Below are 19,858 nucleotides of genomic sequence, written 5' to 3'. Positions count from 1 at the left end.
GCGTAACTATAATATTATTTGTTGTTCGGAAGGTTTGAGAGGGAACGAAAAGATATTAGGTACACGATGTCCTTTTCTGTACTCCTGACAACGTGTGTGCAAAATTTCATGCGACTCGGTTGAGTAGTTAAGACGTGAAAGCGTAACAAACAAACAAACTCACTTTCGCATTAATATATTATTAACGATAACATTCTTAAATACGAGTTAAAAGGCACTCGTTTATTCAAAACTAGCTGACCCGCGCCCACTTCGTTGGGCGGTAAACATTTTTACTTGTGATGAAATTATGATTGTGGTTCGGTTAGTACTGAGTGCTATGATTTATTTCCTGACTGCCAAAAGTCGCGTTGGCCACGACATCCGACTACCACGGAAAAGTCTTTTACTTTTTCGGGTTAATATATAGCCTACGACACTCGCAAATGATGTAGTTTTCAATTGGTAAAAGCATTTTCAAAATCGGTTCAATAGATCCAGAGATTACCCCCTAATACCTCACAAACTTTACCTCTTTATAATATTAGTATATATAATAAAAATATATATATTACTTTAAATATTTATTGAGAAAGTACAAAGGTTTTCTTAACATTAACGCATATTAAATATATTATTTACATCATATTTTACAAGATAAGATATTGAGCGTACTACACACAACACGTATCTTTCATACTCTTACAATTATATACAATATGATCAAACAACAAATACAATACAATTATAATATTACTTATTGTTAGTTACTGCTTTAAAATTTTGGAAATATTTGAACAAAGTTTTGGTATTTCCGTAAAATTATTATATATCATAATGATTATATACAAAACAACAAATGGGAATAAATATTTAATTTTTCTGCTACTTAAAATAGCTGAAAGAATATATTTATGATTATTATAATGATGTTTGGTTGTTTGTGTTCGTGGTATGGGGTCAGCACCAGATTTTGATATACCCTATGTACATAATATGTACTGTACATAATATGTATGTAATTATTATTATTATTATTATTATTATTATTATTACATAATATGTATATACTCCAATGGCAAGAGTACAGATAAACAAACTTTAGATTTACATAGACCATACGATAAGCTATTGCTTTTATATAGTATAATACACTACAAACAGTTTTTGATAATATAATTATGTTTATTTATATAAACTTTTACACTTAACTATTTATATCACTTTAATTTTATTGCAAAGTTTCGATCGACATTTAAAACGCCATTTTTTCACGAATTTAGAAAGAATAAAGTTGCTTATTTATCTTAACTCCTTATACCATTGGAATAGGATATCACAAACCATAGTCTTCATGAAGTATTTCTCGATAAATCACGTAAGTGATAACGAAACATTAATAATAATATAACACTCATGTCTGTAATATAATCCTATTAACCTATGATAAATGTAAAAGTATGGTTGGCTGTTTGATGTGAAATCATGTAAAACTAGAGTGACGATATGGATGAAATTAGAAATAAAATAGCCTGGTTTCACATACTTAATAACTACACACGTCGAAACGCGGGTGAAGCCTCGGGCGGACGCTCGGATAATGAACAATAAATAAATATTAACCAAATTAATTTGGATATACGGACTTAAATAATAAACGTTGTATAGCGAGTGCATCGTTCCACACTGATTTCTCTCTTTCTATCATTAATTTATCATGAAAAGGATACAAAGCATTATGTAACTGTATCACCAAAATACAACGATTATAAGCAAGCGGATAAGAAATTTAATATAAGACAAAAAAAATTACATATAAATACAAAAAAAGTTTTTATATTTAATGGTTTGGTTTCTTGGTAATAACGTTATAATAGAGTCGGTACATTTATTCGTTATGTTTTTACTCTTTAACTGAAACACTAAGTCAATTTGGAATATATGCATAGACATATTTTATATAAACAATTATAAATAATAAATTTTAATAACAACGTTACTTATATAATTACAATAGAACATATTTAAATATGATTATATAAACAAAAAACAGCACCGATTTGTAGCTGCATACCTCAGGTATGGTGTTCAAGGCGTTCTACAAATTAAGTTATGCGTTCAATTTGATTGACTTGATCAATGTTTTAACCGTGACGTCATATTTGAGAGAATAATCTAGAAGTACAGAATTCTCAACGAATTTACGATCATAGTTACGACTAGAACCAAATAAAGAACGATAGCAATTACGGAAGTCATAAACAGTTTGCTCTTTACTTTTTAATGGAACATTCATTATTATTACCAAGCAAACGATGTTGTTTTATGTTAGGTATGGCGATAGAAAGAAACAAAATTATATCTCAAATTTAATTAACAGTGGCGTAACAATGACGTAACATTAAGATGAGTAAAGGCTATTAGGATGAAAAATGCCCATTCTAACTCCGATATTATATAGAGTAGGATGAATGGAAGATCGAAGCTCACTCAAAGGTAGTCGAGAACAGGATTGTCGGTGGGCAGACCAGCAAACGTTTGGTCGAACGATATTGCTAGAACAGCTGGATCGTTATTGATAGTGAATTACAGGACCGCAATATGACCAAGATGAACCGAGAGTGAACTGAAATGATCTGGTCGAATGATGGTGAAGATGAATGAATATTCTTCATTTGTATCATTGAAATTTTAATATTTTAGTATTTTTTCTATATGCTGGAGCTGAAATTACGTGCGCTGCACGTTAGCTCTGAAGCCAAGTTTGTCATCGGCTGTGTAGTGCACGGTGCGCTGCTTGCCATCCGCGTCGACGAACGAGTAGTAGCCTCGGACATTGCCGCCGTCACGTATCTCGTGTGCTGACTTTGTGTCACCTGTGTGTTTGTCCTGAAAATATAATAATTTTTTTATTAAAATATAATTTCCAAGAGGCAAGAAGCTCCGTAGTAAGAAAACTTGAATCTGAACTGAAGATTCAAAACCGGGCCAGCACTTAATTTTTCATGTGCTTTGTGTGTGTATAATTCATTAATTATTTCTCCCATTACCCATTAATAATTGAAACTGAAGCGCTGGTTTTCAGTTGCACCGACTATATCGCAATCTCTAATACAAGCAGTATTTAATATTTTTACGTATTGCAGGATCTTGCGCAACTGTATTGCAAATTATTGGAATACCACTTAAAGCATTATGTTTTTTAATGCTAATCCAAGTACAAATAATGTTTTAATTTAAAAAGTAGCAAACTTTATCTCTGTCTAAATAATTAATTATAATAATTAATAAGTATGAGTAGTTTTGTTCTGTTAAGATTCTATTCGGCATCCTTTTACTTGGGCAGTGTGATCGGTCCCCTTACTGCATATACATTAAATACATTAATATATATTTAAACAATTAAATTGATTGTCGGGAGTGGTTGAAACACATGAAACAAAGCAAACACTTTGAGTTCAAACTCGGGCAATCGCTACAATTGTGTTTATAATTCTTTCCGTGAAAGGAAAAAAAAAAAAACGAAAACATCGTGAACATGCATATGTCGGGTAAAAATCTGTGACAGAAGAATATTTCAGAAGTTCATTAGCAAAGTTCATAAAATATGTAGTTTAATAATATGACATGAGCAAGCATTCGTTAATCCATTCAATAAGTAAATCTTAATATAAACATATGTATTTCGTAATAATTATTAAAATAGCTATCAGCCTCCGAATAAAAATAAATATATCGTGAGAAAATTCTCACATACCATAATACAACTTAAAAGCTAAAAGAATGTCGATACTGACATCGAAGGTAATAAAATTACATTGCACTTATAATTCAATTATACAAAGTAAGTTATATTTTAAATAATACATATATTTATAAACTTTACTTAACTGCTTACTCTCTTTCTGTCATTATTGGTTTGTCGTTTGAAAGAAGAAGACACAGCATTGTTTAACTAATTACACGTTAGTAAGGCCTTTAAAGTTTTAATGATGATATCTTCTTATCCAATTTCGCGCGTTCATTGGCAATGCGAAATAGCCATCAAAATCAAAACATACTAAGTTCAACCAGGCTCAAGTATTTTTAAATAATTGTACAACATCAGGGGGTAGATTCTACTAACAAATTGTCATTTTAGCGCAATCTAATCGAAGCGGAATCGTACACGACATAACCTTAGTTCCCAAGGTTGGTGGCGCATTGATAATGTAAGCGATGGTTAACATTTCTTACAATGTCAATGTCTATGGGCGTTGGTGACTACTTACCATCAGGTATGCTCGTCCGCCTTCCCATTCTATATAAAAAAAACAACAATTTCCAAAAACATTAGTAAATATATTTAAGTTTTAAGCCGTATATTATTGTATTTAGCCTTCGCTAAATACAATAAAAATAAAAATAAACAACAGATATTTAAAATTGTTAACATAAAAAATCCACTTTGAAGGTTAGCGAAAAATTAACTGAACGACATTTTACTGGTTGCATCGTGCATCGCTTATCGTGCAAAAATTTAAGCAATTACACATTAATATTATTATAAGTTCCAAGCAAGGGCGTTTCGAAATTTAAAATATAATATATATTTTATTCTTTTAAATACTTAATGCATATTTTTGTGTTATAATAAATTGGTATTTTTTAAATATAAAGCGGTTTTAATAATTTAACGGAAATGCAATAAGAGGCATCATTATTTTAAGTAATTAATTAAGTATGTTGTTACAAATTAATTGTTATTTTTTCAATCGTACGATAGTGTTTTAACGTGTTAATGTATATTAAAAAATAAACTATTTTTATAAGATCATATAAATGATAAAAACGAGTGGAGTTAGTAATCACTGAATTTCATGCAGGATATACAATATAAATAAAATAACTTAATTTTATTTAATAATTAATATACTTATATAAGTTATTTGATAGAACAAAGTAACTAATTGTATCTAGTTTCTTCTTCTTGTTCTCGGTAGAATCTATATCAGCGATCTTCAGCCTTACATTTAATTTTATTTTGATTCATTTGTAAACTTTCTACGAATGTGTTAGAAATATATCAAATCTTTAAAAAGTAATATTTGTCTATGGTATGAGACCATTTTAATACTCAATATCTTGATAAGACAATCCGTCACAAAGCTATGTATGAGTAAGGTATATTGTTAGATAACTTAGTGAAAATTAATAGTGCATAGGTATAGCATTATATGATCTGTGGTATAGGTAAATAAATAAATACATATAATTGATTGTAATTGAGTGCAGTACAGACTAGAATGGTAACAACACAAAAACTGGCATTACTGTGGTCGAATAAAAAGAAAGATATTTTTTTCCGTCATAAATAACGTAATTGTATTTTCACCGATCGTGTTCCACTTTACATCCGAGTGACTGAACAGTTTAAATAACGATTATGAATCTTATTAAAGTCTTCTAAGACTCAATTTATAAAAGCATTATTAAAAGTCACTGTAAAACATACGCGTTGTGTAACGACCGCACTGTATTTCTTCCTACCTTGATCGTGAATAAGCGAAATTGTTATGAACATTCTTGCTAAGCAATGTACATTGCGCCGTGTGCTTTACAATTAAAAATATTATCCGTATCGGGTGAGTTTTCGGTAGGTACTCTTATCATAAGTATTAGTTTATTTTAAACGACTTTAAAGTTTAGAAGGCTTATAATATTGGCTTCTTTGTGGATACTTTCGCAATTGTATTTGTATTTTAATCCGCGACGTGTATGTATGTGTCTCTCTGAGTAAAAATGTAGATAAATGTAGATAGATGGTATACTCATCGAAGCACTTTTAAAATTTTTCTTAAAATATTATATATATACATATAACGGATATTCATAAATGTATTTTTTTAAACGCTTTAATTTGATTAATTACTAAACGTAAAACATAAAAGAACTTGCGGATATTTATTAAATAATTATATGGTCATTTCGAATTATTGTTGTTACAAGTTTATCATTACTTCTCGTGTTTACACAACACAGTTTTATCCACAGGAGTGCGAACGATTGCGAAGTATTTCATATTTACTGGTCGGTCGCGTATGTAATATCGTGTTGTGTTCGGTTCATTTAATCGTGATGATTAATTCAATCAAAAATCAATCAACAGCCAATCGTTGTCCACTGCTGAACATAGGCCTCTCCCAAGGTGCGCCAAAGCTCCCTGTCCTCCGCCTTCCGCATCCAGTTGGTGCCCGCCACCTTCTTAAGGTCGTCGGTCCACCTGGCTGGAGGGCGCCCTACGCTGCGCTTGCCGATTCGCGGTCTCCACTCTAGGACTCGTCTGCTCCAACGGCCATCGGTCCTACGACATACGTAACCAGCCCACTGCCACTTCAGCCTGCTAATTTTGCAAGCTATGTCGGTGACTCCGGTTCTTTTCCGGATAATCTCATTTCTGATCTTATCCTTCAAAGATACTCCGAGCATAGCTCGCTCCATAGCACGCTGAGCGACTTTGAATTTGTGGACTAGTCCCGCAGTTAGTGTCCACGTTTCGGCACCGTATGTCATGGCAGGTAAGACGCATTGGTTGAAGACTTTCGTCTTCAAACATTGCGGTATAGACGACTTGAGGACTTGACGAAGGTTGCCAAATGCTGCCCATCCCAAGCGAATTCTTCGATCGGCTTCCTTCTCGAAGTTGTTCCTACCGATTTGTATAATCTGTCCTAGGTAGGTATATTCACTAACAACTTCGAGAGGTTTCCCCTCGACGTATATCGGTCCCGGCACGACATGCCTATTGAACATGACCTTGGTCTTGTCCAAGTTCATGCCGAGACCGACACACCGGGAAGACTCGCCTAGGCTACGCAGCATTTCGGTGAGTTGATGATTAATTCAATATTACCTTATAAGTTAAAGTAATATTTTGTCATTTTTAAAGATAAAAAGAGATCTTCAAACATTTGTATAATTTATTAAAAACAAAAAACGGATTTATAAATTTGGTTGATTCGTATTTTGGTTTATTAGTTCTAAAAAGGTTGTTCCAATAAACGCCATTTTTTAAAGACAAGTGCTAGTTTTTTAAGCATTTACAATATTATGCGTATTTTTTTAAGATACAGTTTAAATTTCTATAAAAAAATATTTTCTTCTAGATCTATTGAAAAGATTGTGTAGACGTTTGTAATTTCCCCACGATAGAATATGTAGACAGTAGGGCGATATTATGTAAGAACATACTCTCAACTCACCACAGAAAACGGTCGTAAAATGTCAAAAATTGATATGCGACATTGACCATTATAATCATAGCATTTCAAGAAAACACGTATCGAAATAGTATATCACCATAAGTCGGTTGTCAACATTTCACGGGTGGTTACTGAAGTTTGTTCTTACAGAAAAGCATCGCTGGTTCTTATAAAAAGTGTACCGAGTCAATTATGTCTTGGAATAATATAACATAGTTAGTAAAAAAACATGTAAATTTAGTGATGGCTGGGCTTGAACCTTCTATCTACGATTGAGATTCACATGTTCTAACCACTGTGCAATTTCGGCAGAAAAACAGAAAGCAAAGCTATATATAAGTACATAGCCCGCAATGTATTTTATAGTATTAAAATTCCTTCAAATCGACCTTGTTAAGACAATAGTTTTAATATGACGTTAGTAATGCAATGGTGAAGTAAGAGCCGACATTGATCCAGATATTATTTGGTACAATTTTGTAACAAGATGCTTAGAAAATAGGGGGTCATCTTGATTAGTGGTATTTGCATTTTTTCGCTAACTCGTATCTAGGTCATGAATATAAAATATAATGATAATCTTGTTATATGGAGATTAAAACGTGCTCGGTGGCGTCTACTTGAATAACTACTTATCATAACACAAAGTCCCCCCGCCGCGTCCGTCTGTCTGTCTGTTTGAACGTAATAAACTCAAAAACTACGGAACGGATTTTCATACGGTTTTCACCGTAATTCATGAGGAGGGTTTAGGTGTATAATATATTAATGTTTTGTGTAAATTGGTTGAAATGTGACAATGATTGTCGAAGATATTGGAAAAAGTCATGCTGACTAGGAGATTTACTAACGTGCGCCACGAAAATCAATAGTATTTTTTTAATAAAGAATAGGAAGGCGGACGAATATATGGGCCACCTGATGGTAAGTGGTCACCAACGTCTATAGACATTGGCATTGTACGAAATGTTAACCATCGCTTACATCACCAATGCGCCACCAACCTTGGGAACTAAGATGTTATGTCCCTTGTGCCTGTAATTACACTGGTTCACTCACCCTTCAAACTGGAACACAACAATGCCAAGTACTGCTGTTTTGCGGTAGAATATCTGATGAGTGGGTGGTACCTAGCCAGACGAGCTTGCACAAAGCACCACCAACAACAATATGAATGATATTACGATATAAACCCGCACCCGGATAGCACCCGGCTTCGCATGGATAGAATAAAAATATATTTAAATTTGATTTATTATAAAGTTATATTAGAAGACAATATTACATTTCTTAATAAATATTTACATTTACTTAAAGTAGTTACAACTAGCCTCAAGGCTTTGGATCGAAAATTCGGATAGATTCTAATCGGAAATTTAAATGTTAAAAGATTTTGCAATTTTATTTTATAAATTAATTTATGTACATATAATATATTAATACAAATCATTTTTGTAGGTGTTTTTATACTAGAGTTTGTGTATAATTCAATCAAATATTTTCTTATGGTGATAAAAATTGCGTCAAACCAATTTAGTGAAATATTTTAATTAGATTATTTTAATTTTTTGTAATTGTATAACTTGATTTATCGGGTAATTCTTAAGCTATACCTGGTAACCGCTGTCCATCTCATGGGATAATCACATCATCATGAAGCCCAAGAGCGGAAGTGATGCAAATACCCAGCACATACGGGTTAAAAAAACATCAAAAAGCAATCTATTAATTCTCAGTACATTATTTATTTAATTAAAAAAATAATTTACAGTTTTTTACATTAATGCAAAAATGAGTTCCATTAAAAACAATATATATTATATGTTTCATAATATTGACTAAAAAATCCTTTATCTTTTATATTATATTAAATGTATTATATAACAAAAACAATTTAACATCCTATTATATTAATTGAATAATAAAGGTCGAATTCTCGTAACGAGTTCCTTAACAAGCGTTAAATATGCGAATGATTTTGACAGTCGAGATATAATTTGTACGCTTAATAAAAGTTTTATGAGCTCGTCCATAGATAACATTTTTGTGAAACAGATTAAAATACGTAAATTACGTATTTATGCTTGCGAAAATTTAATTATAAGTAGTTTAATTTAGTTTAGTATTGCAAATGAACTTAAGGTCACGTGAAACGATAACCATCGCCTTACGTTTATGAAAATTTGAAGTCAGCGGAACTGCCGATGCTTTGGCATTTGAGCTATCAGGGGATAATTCTACTAAACTATAATGATTACGATACGTTCGCGATTCAATTTCGATCTAACTTTGATTATTCTATATTTATTCTAATCGGAACCGAATCGATATGACGTTAACATATACCGTTATGTGAAAAACAAACTTAATTGTCAAAGTTTATGCCAATAGTCGATAATTAAATTAAAGAATAAGAAATCGGATAAACGGCAACGATCACGCTTCGATTCGATTGCGATAATTTGATAATTTGTTAATAGAATGGCTCTCTGTTTACGACTTTGCAAATTCAATAAATCCTTCTTGGGGCAAGGTATTCGTATCTTTAATTCGATACCACAGTTATTTTTAACTTTGCCTATTAATAAATTTAAATCTCATGTCAAAAATTTATAAATATTACTTAACACGAGATTATATAAATGATAAAAAAGCGTGGATTTAGTATTTGTTGATTTCCAAACTGGGTATGTATAATTTATATATTATTGTATTTGATTGACTTTGTAATTAAAAGTATAAAAAGAGTAACTACTGAGTTTCTTGCCGGTTCCTCTCGGTAGAATCTCCATTTCGAACCGGTGGTAGCTTTACATTTAATTCAATAATGCGCCATGACAATTCAAAAGTGTCCTTATGAGCCTATTTGAATAAAGAATTATATAATTTGCTTATCCTTGAATAGCTTCATCGTTTTATTTTGTAGAACTTGGAAGACTTTTTATTTCAAGAACAAAAAGTCAGTGCTGTTATATAAGAGCCGACAGTAAATTTCTCGTGAAAACTTGAACGGTTTTGATTGCTTGCTGTTTTGGTGCGAGGATACACGCAATTAAGATTATAATTAAATTAAAGTCAATGTCGCATATCACTTTCTGACATTTCATGATCGTATTCTGCGGTGAGTTTTAATTTCCTACAGCTACCTAAAGTAATTTCAAGAGGGTGTTTTGTAAAATGTTATCTTTGTATGAATATTTTATATTAAGACTTAATTCATATAGCGATTTTTATTTATTTATGTGCAACAAAGTATCTGTTGTGTTGGTCTGTTTTTGGAACAATTCTGTTTTTGAGATGGCCTAATGGTTAGAACGCGTGAATCTTAACCGATTATCGTGGGTTCAAACCTGGGCAAGCACCACTGAATTTTCATGTGCTAAATTGTGATTATAATTCTTTTTGTGCTTGACGGTGAAGGAAAACATCGTGAGGAAACCTGCATGTGTCTAATTTTATTGAAATTCTGCCACACGTGTATTTTACCAACCTGCATTAGAGCAGCGTGGCGGAATAAGCTCCAAACCTTCTCCTCAAAAGTAGAGGCCTTAGGCCAGCAATGTTACATTAACAGGCTGTTACTGTTTTCTGTTTTTGAAAATCCCTTTAATTATTACTTTTACTTTTGCAACGGAGTCATACGGAGTCAGACTTACAAAAGTTACGTCATTTAATTCATTTATTATTAAAACATTTCACCCAAAAAACGTATCACTGACTTTTACTTTACGGCAACTCAATTGTAACTTTCACCTTCAACGTATTCACAGCGGCCTTGCGGCGTCAATATGAATGAGGAATCGTTCAAGGTTGATTGTTTTATGGTTATTCGTAGTTTGTTACTACAGACTATGACAACCAAAGATAGAAAGTGTTACACGCTTGTATCTTAAATGTCCGATCGATTTTGGTATCTAAACATAACATCACAATTAGAAAAATACATAAAGTTTTATTTATTTACTATCAATGTATATCGACAATGAATATTCTTCTAATATTAAGGTGTCATCGGAAGAGACGCGTCTCAGACACAGGCTCGGCCTAGGTCAGGCGCTTGCCCCCACTGAATAATTGTAATATTGTAGTGTAAATATGTAAGGGACACTATATGTATTTTCTATTATTATTTCGCGTACAATAAAATATTTCATTTCATTAAAGTAAACTGAATCAAATTTACCGTTAGATTGTTAGTGGAACTCCACCTCATCCTCCTCCTCACTCCCCTCCATCCCCGGCCATTACTCTGTATCCTGGGTATTATTTATCCAGTTTTTTTAATGACCATACTGTTCACTATTAAATAATTACTCTTAAGAAGATTAAAATTATCAGTCCTTTTAATATAAGAATAAGCAAGGAGGTTAATATTATTCGCGATTTAGTAATATTTATATTTTTGTAACCGTTGAAGCTGAGGGTCTTTATTTTAACTACACTACTACTACAAACAAACTACAAATTAAAATGAGATCATTGAATAAATTTTATTATTCAAATTAATTAATTTTATAATTTATTATTCAATATAATAACAATCTAAAAATGTAAGGAGAAAAGGATTTGGAACATTATTACACCAACGCTACTCCAACGTGGGTTGATTGATAATTTAACATTCGTAATTATAAAATCGATTTAGAAAATTTTAGCCTGAAACAAAACGAATGTATTATCGTGTATCTAATTCATTTGAAATCTGATCATATTATTCAAGGATATCAAAACTTGCAGCCGATAGAAAGCTTTTGTATGTCTACGTCTCACTCTGGCGCGTGCGCTGAATAGACTATTGTATCTGTCTAAACAAACAAATTGCATTGTTGATGTATTGTTCATTATTACTTATATATGTATCGATTCTAATACGCAAAATCGCTTTGGCCTTCATCAAAGATTATAAGTTTAAGCTAAACGCTACTTTTAATAATATCTAGAATTGTTAAGCTGTGACAAATATTATATATTATTTATTTTATAGAAGACACTATAATCCTCCTGACTGGTTTCGCCAAGGCCAAAAACTTTTTATTGGCCTAACCTGGGGCTTGAACCCATGATCTCGGGATCTGCGGTTTTACATCTAGCCACTAGACCAACGAGGCAGTCAATATGTATAATAGTAATAAAATGTTGGATCTGGAGTTGATAACAAGCTGCTGTTAGAGCTTATAAGAACTGAAATTGAACCAGGATACCCGGAACCTTTTACCACTTGAATGTGATATAAAGGTTGGAATGTCGAGGACAATTTTTTTTTTCACTAAAAAAGTTGGTCCGTAGAAACACGATAAATATATCTATTAATTTGACAAAAAATAATATCCTTTACTTCCTAGTCGTGTTCATGTTTAATTCGAATTATTAATAAAGGCTCAATTTTAACACCCACCCACCATTTAACAGTTTTTATTAAGATATAACTTCAAATGACTTCGTTTGGTCTGGTATAACAATTAAATTATTGAATTAGACACTTTGTAAAGATTATATAGTGAAATTGGGGATATGTTTTTTATTTTTTATAGGAATATATATAATAGTAATTCGGACGAGCATATGGGCCACCATGAGCTGATTGTAAGTGGTCACTTAATTATCGCTTACATCATCAATGCGCCGCCAACCTTGGGAACTAAGATGTTATGTCTTTTGTTCCTGTAATTACACTGGTTTACTCACCTTTCAAACCGGAACACAACAATACCAAGTACTGCTGTTTTGCGGTAGAATATCTGATGAGTGGGTGGTACCTACCCAGACGAGCTTGCACAAAGCTCTACCACCAATAAATGTACTTTATGATGTGAAAACTCGACCTGGTTCATATTCATTTTTAATAAAGTCATGTCTCTGTGAGCAACTTACTAACATCACAGTTAAACATAACTCAAAATTCTTTAAAATGCTCATCTCATAAATTTTACAAGTCATAAAACAGCTGTTACAAACAGTAACATATTTAAAAATAGCTTCTATAAGAATGGGTTCCCAAAGAAAAAAAATTATCTATAAAAAAAGGAAAATAAGGTTATTATTATCTATCTATCACGTTATTCCAATGCGGGTTAGTAACATCCATTTAGCAAAATTTCATAAACATGCAGGTTCGCGTACAAACAGCATCCTTACGATGTTCTACGAAGACGACGAAACGATTTGTAAAAACTATTTAAGCACATGAAAACTCAGCAGTGCTTGCCACCGATTCAAATGTCCTACTGCTCGGATATTATCTGTCTATTAAATGCCCATGCAAGCAAAGCACGACTTTGCTTGCATGGGCATGCACAACGTTTCATAAACTTGCTCGCACTAATTACGTAATAGTTTAGATATCATCTCATCATGTATTCTTTCACTCGTTGATAATACTCACCGTGTCTGATGACTCATAATTATATTGTTTCTGTTGTACTAAATGTTATCATAATTCCTTCCAAATTGTAAGGGTATTGTCGAGTACCACAATTGTTAAAGTTGTGACAACAAACCTAGGTACAATCTAAACAGTCATTATTTACAATGCGATTTGATTAAAGTGATAAATTTTATTGCTAAGCTGTCTGACGTTTTAAATATGGCCTGTAATTGGGATGTTAGATTTTGATAACTACACAAGGAAATGACAACAAGAATGTCTCTTTAAATCATTGGATTCAATAGAAATAAGGTTATTGGTAGTATAGCCACATTGATATAACAGCTTAATAAAAGAGGTGTCGTATTATTATATACATACGCTTAGGTTAAGTTAATGGCACCTAAAGAGTGTAACTATGTTTTTAAATAGTGGTAAGAAAAAAAAACAGTCAATGTACTTAACAATGGTATTAAAGAACGAATGCTAAGTCTATGAAAATTCAATTAAAAATAAAATATTAAAAAAAAGCACTTACATGTACACCATAGGAGAAGCTATAGCGAGGGTTGGGGTCGAACTGATCTTGAGCTTCTGTAACCTCAGGATTCCTCGCGTAAGGGGTCAAATTAATCGGACTGCTTTCCACGGCTTGCACTTTGTAATAATTGAACACATCATTCAATCTTTGATTCAAAAACTTCTTCGGTGGAACGTCTTTTAATTGCAGACCTCGTAGATCCAAATAACCATAATTGGTGCTTGGATCACGGAAGAAGACTTGCTGGTTGGGACGGTTGTACTGATTCAATGATTCTTCTTTGATATTTGCTTCATTATATCCAGTGTATTCTTCAACTGTTTTGGGTAATTGCCTGATTGGGGGTCTGTAGTCATTTTGCGCTGACCCTTGCAATATGGCATATGCTTTCTGTTTTTCATTTTCGGGTAATTTAGTATCAGGATCATCGAGGTAGCTGACAAGTGCATCCTCTAGTGTTTTGTATGTGTGGTAGGCGTACACAGGGCCTCTAGCTCCTGGTCCTGTATCGTCATATTTGTTTTCTATCGCGAATCTTATTTGAGCTGGAGATGCCGCTGAATACGGACGAGATTGTCTCGGTATTATTGAATCAGCATTTGCTATTAGAGATAAAATTAGTACCTGGAAAGATATGAAGAAATAATTTAATTAAATGATCGTAATCTCTCATACATAAGAAAAGGTTATTTTGATCGTGTTATGATATGACATGTAATGTTATTTTAAATTTTAAATAAATATGCATACTGGCAAATAGGTCATGGCTAGAGAATGTTAACTATCTCTTGCATTCATCAATGCGCCACCATGCACGTAAGATGTACGTGCCTTATGTCTATAGTTACACTGGCTTACTAACCCTTTAAACCGAAACACGGCAATACTAAGTATTGCTGTTTGGCGACAAAACGTGTGATGAGTGAGTGGTACCTACCCAGATGTGCTTACATAAAGGTCTCGCCTACTACCAAATCATGGGTATGGATGGAAAAATACAAGTATCTATAAAAGTTTCTCCATTGAAGCAGGTGAAAATTTTACGTAATAGTTTAAAGAAAGCCTAGTAGAATTTTAATAAGGGTATTAATATGTTCGCAGCGTTTTAGCTTACATCATAACGTTATAAGTAGTTTTTTCGGTCATATTATTTTCTTAAAAAACCATTACACACACATGGAAAAATAATCACGAATACCATTAGCAAATAAAACGTTTTTGTTTAATAACAAAAACGTTTTCTTTTTCGAGTTTCTTTTACTAGATAGTTTTAATAGCAGAGAAAATGCAAGAGTTTAAAAAATGGCATTTTAATAAAATGATTATAAAGATGGCGTTTTTATGAAAGCTAGTACACAGTTTTCCGAACCCTCACAATTTGCGGGACCGGAAATCTGATACGGGTGGCGAAGGTAAGGCAGAACCAACGGTTTTACGTGCTTTCTGACGGTCACGGGAGTGTAAACCGTCAACTTTCTAACACTGGTAACAGTCTGTTAATAATAATTCCTTAACAGAAAAACCTAATAAGGATTCCTAGCCTTGACCATGATTTGAATCTAGGTCTTTAAAATCTGAAGCCTTATAAGTTACCTACTAAACCACTACGAGGCAATAATTTATAATATTCGATTGCTGCTATACAAATGTATATAAACGCAGGGTTCATCGACCATTAAATGTCTTGCCTTATGAGGATGGTAGAACCGGGTGTTGTTTACAAAATCCAACCCAGAAACTGACGAAACGTGAAGTTAATTAAACCGTGTCATGTTCTTGGTTCATGTATCATGCTAATAGTGGTCATGTTTCTTTAAATGGTAGGATTCTTCGAATGCTAATCGTTCGGGAATTTTAAACATGTGTTTTTATTGCATTTAGGATATTTGGCTTGGAATCAAATGTCGGTTATTGGGATCTACCTAGATTGCCCCCATTATTATTCTCGCAGTAAGTGTGTCAAGTTCTGACAGCTATCCCTAAAACACCCAAACAAGTTCTGACAGCTATCCGTAAAAAGACAAGTAAATCGAATTCTTTATTATTGCATAAATAAGGACGAACCGACCAATATTTTTATATTTATATATAATTAGAAGTATAAGTATATCGTTGAAATACAGTTCGTTGTAATTTAGACCGATTTTTTTAAAATATTTATTTTGCATGCTTAGAATATAAATATGTGTGTTTATTTTATAATTGATCAAACAATTCGTACTTATGCTGTTATTATTACATTTATATATTTAACTTTCAATATTATTACAGAAAACGGAACACTAGATAGATACAACATAATTTCACGCTTAGCGTTCAAATTGCTTTTCATAGTTACGAGGGCATTGCGTTGCTAGTGTATTAAATATTACATTTATTTTTAATTAGTAAATATTTTGATTGATTACGCATTTCTTTTATTCTTAAATTTATATTTATAAGAGACCCCTAGATAATATAAATGGCGCATCTAAGAACGCACAATATAAAACAAAATTACAGAAGTATATAACAATTTATAGTGTAAATAAAACTTATCAAACATTTTTAACTAATAAAATAGATAAACTATATTTATTTTTTCCTTTTTTTCATATATAATATTAGTTTTTTATACAATTATAATTTGATATCAACAAAAGCCGTTTATCCTGAATAGATTACTATACTAAACAATAAATTAATAAAAAAGATTCTTGCGTATATTTTTATAATTTTCCTTACTATGAAATAATAAATACACCAACGAGGATCTAAATCTTACTCTTGGATTAACAAAACTCCATTAAATATATTAGTTATACGGTGTTTTTAGTATTAGTATTACATAATAATTTTTACGTTTTGCGACCTATTTTAAAGCCATAAAACGTATTATGTAAATGAACCGGTTAATATTTGTTATAACTTACGTACTGTGTGAATCAAAACTTTCTTTTTATAAACGCAGTCTTAATCGATATTACAAGCAAATATAATAACGGCGTTAAACAATACATATCTGTGTTTTATTTTTTTATAAGTAATACTAAAATATTTGGATGTTCAACATTAAAAAAAAATACTAACAATTGTTTTAATAAAATAAAATCTTTATATTGAATTATATTTTGAACATTATTCGACAAATAACAGTAAAATACAGAAAAAGACGCTTCACTTATTGCCTACCATACCTACCATTAGCATATTCTAAGTCGGAAATTGAGAAACTTAGCACAGACATAAATTTGTAGATAGATCGAGAACAAAAGTATCGCTCAAACGATAATTGAAAAACAAATCAGATTTCATAAATAGGCCAAATTCATAACTAAGGTGCTCAGTATCTTTTCTCGTCTGTTTATCAACCGATTTTTTTTTGTTTGGTGGCTTCTGACAAGCCACCAGCCTATGTATGTGTATAGTGTTACCAATACAAGATATTGGAAATAAGAAAAAATTATCGGAACGTACCAAATCATATATCTTTTGATCAAAATTTCAATAATATTTATATTCGAATTTGGACCTTGGGGCACAACAATAAAATACTTTTATAAAAGTACAAGTAAACATAAAGCTAATTATTTCAATATATTTCATCGATATAATATTCATATTTTTTCATTTGGTGTTTCCATAAAAACTAATGTGTATATCGAAACTTCGAAAGCATTAAAATCATACACAAATTAACATAACTATGATTGTATTTTTATTTTATTATTTAATTTTTCATAAGTAATATGAAATTATCAGTGCAATTTCGATACATAAAATATCAATTATATATTCTTTATACTATTCATATTTTCTTTTATAAAAAAAGCTCAAAAAGAGAAAGCATTTATCATCGCGAAGCTGGATTTTTAAAATGTAATTAAACGATGTCTGCCCTGTCAAAGTAAATATAGTTACGCGAGAGTTTTCCACAAGTAAATTGGGAAAAGCTACGGAGTTTATATATTAAAAAGACGTTCTGGCACGGGCTGGCCTCGCTGGTACTCTTAGGACTGTCGTATAGCTAGTATTCGCCTAAGCCAAAAGCCCCCTAAGCCAGTGTCATAATAAAATTATCAACAAAAATCCATAGCCCGAAATATAAACAAGCAGAAAAATTAAAAAGATAGAGGTGGTCAAAGGTTGTCCTTATATAATCAAAGTACATACAAAATTAGCTATTAACAGTATAATTGATGTTAATAAACATATCGTAACCAGTTTTAATAAGAAATCTAATATAAAAATTTAACTAAAATTTTACGAATTATTAAGACAAGAGGTCTTAATAATTTGTTATGAATTTGAAGATATAATATTTTTCATATTTTTTTTATAGAATAGGAAGGCGGACGAGCATATGGACCACCTGATGATAAGTGGTCACCAACGGCCATAGACATTGGCATTGTAAGAAATGTTAACCATCACTTACATCAACAATGCGCCACCAACCTTCGGAACTAAGATGTTATGTCCCTTGTGCCTGTAATTACACTGGCTCACTCACCCTTCAAACCGGAACACAACAATACCAAGTACTACTGTTCTGTGTGAGTGGGTGGTACCTACCCAGATGAGCTTGCACAAAGCTCTGCCACCAGTAAAATATAATTTTAAGAAATTTGTAATGTCATCTAAAGTTTGTTTTAATTTTTAATATCATTGTATATCATTGTATATTATTAAAATCATTATGTAAATGAGTTAAATAAAGTTTTTATTCGTGATTTGTATTTTGATATCCAGTGGCAGAGGAACGTGCGTTTAATTAATGCATAAAGAACGCAACCCTTGGTCTAGGTTGATGTTGACGGTGAAATTAATGTTTACATTTAATAAGATAAAGTGCACTTAAAAAACCTACGATAATGTATTTTAATATTTCTAATAACCTACCTAAAGTATGTTGGTTTAAAATTATATCTTATTAGAGCTTAGTATCTTGATATGTCATATAATTTTAACCGTAGTATCTAGATCAGTCTTAGTAAATAGTATATAAGTTTCTATATTTTCAAAACTTATATGAACATAATAACAGCCGAATTCATTATAGATAGTTATGTTTAAGCGTTTATATATATATTTAAATAATGTATAACACTAATGTAATATTTTATTAAAATAAATTGGTATTAAATTGGGGTAGTATTTGTGGGGTATAAAAAATTAAGAAATAAACATTACCTACAAAATTGAATACGGAAATTAAAATATAAAGTGCATAAACATTTAATTCTATAACAGATAATACAAAGATAAGATCATACAAAAAATATATACTCACGAAAATTTGCCACATCTTAAATAAGCGCACTCACTATTTAAAAAAAATTAATTCACCGCGCCACGGTCACGTGATTTTAAAACACAACTCGGCCGAACGGGTGTCTGTCTTCGAGTGGCGTGTGCAGGCCAGTGACTTGCCAACATTGGTATCGTATTTTAATGATTGATAAGTAGGAAATTGATTATGCAAATATGAAGAATTTCGTGTTATGTAACGTTGTAAGAATAACCAAAGGACTAAGGTTCTTATGTAAACTTAATAAAATATATATAATAAGTTACGATGATTGAGAGCTTAGTGTATTGACGGTAGCTGCTTCTTATCAATTATTACCTGGTAGGCCTTTGTGCATGCCCGTCTGGGTATGTATTACCCACTCATCAAATATTCTACAGCTAAACAGGAATACTAAGAATTGTTGCGATTTGGTTTGAAAGATGAGTAAACCAGTGTAAGGA

The 19,858-nt window shown here is 31.8% G+C and overlaps 1 protein-coding gene across 1 annotated transcript; it reads right to left on the bottom strand.

Moving 5' to 3' along the window:
• Positions 1-2,709: 2,709 nt before the first annotated feature.
• LOC126773069 (uncharacterized) lies at positions 2,710-19,472 on the bottom strand. The gene is made up of 3 exons (XM_050493711.1): positions 19,398-19,472; positions 14,123-14,749; positions 2,710-2,868 (listed from the first exon to the last, which is right to left on the bottom strand). Exons 1-3 carry the CDS (start codon positions 19,410-19,412, stop codon positions 2,710-2,712), a joined length of 801 nt encoding a protein of 266 aa, XP_050349668.1. The 5' UTR covers positions 19,413-19,472.
• Positions 19,473-19,858: the final 386 nt, after the last annotated feature.

Source organism: Nymphalis io, chromosome 13 (genome assembly GCF_905147045.1).
Source record: "Nymphalis io chromosome 13, ilAglIoxx1.1, whole genome shotgun sequence".
Lineage (NCBI taxonomy): Eukaryota > Metazoa > Arthropoda > Insecta > Lepidoptera > Nymphalidae > Nymphalis > Nymphalis io.
Note: the sequence above shows the minus strand (reverse complement) of the source record. Positions and strands in the feature narration are given on the sequence as shown.

Coding starts and splice junctions, on each gene's coding strand:
- LOC126773069 (XM_050493711.1), bottom strand. Junction 2,869..14,122: donor GCTTCTCCTATGGTGTACAT/GTAAGTGCTTTT, acceptor TTATATTTTCAG/GACAAACACACAGGTGACAC.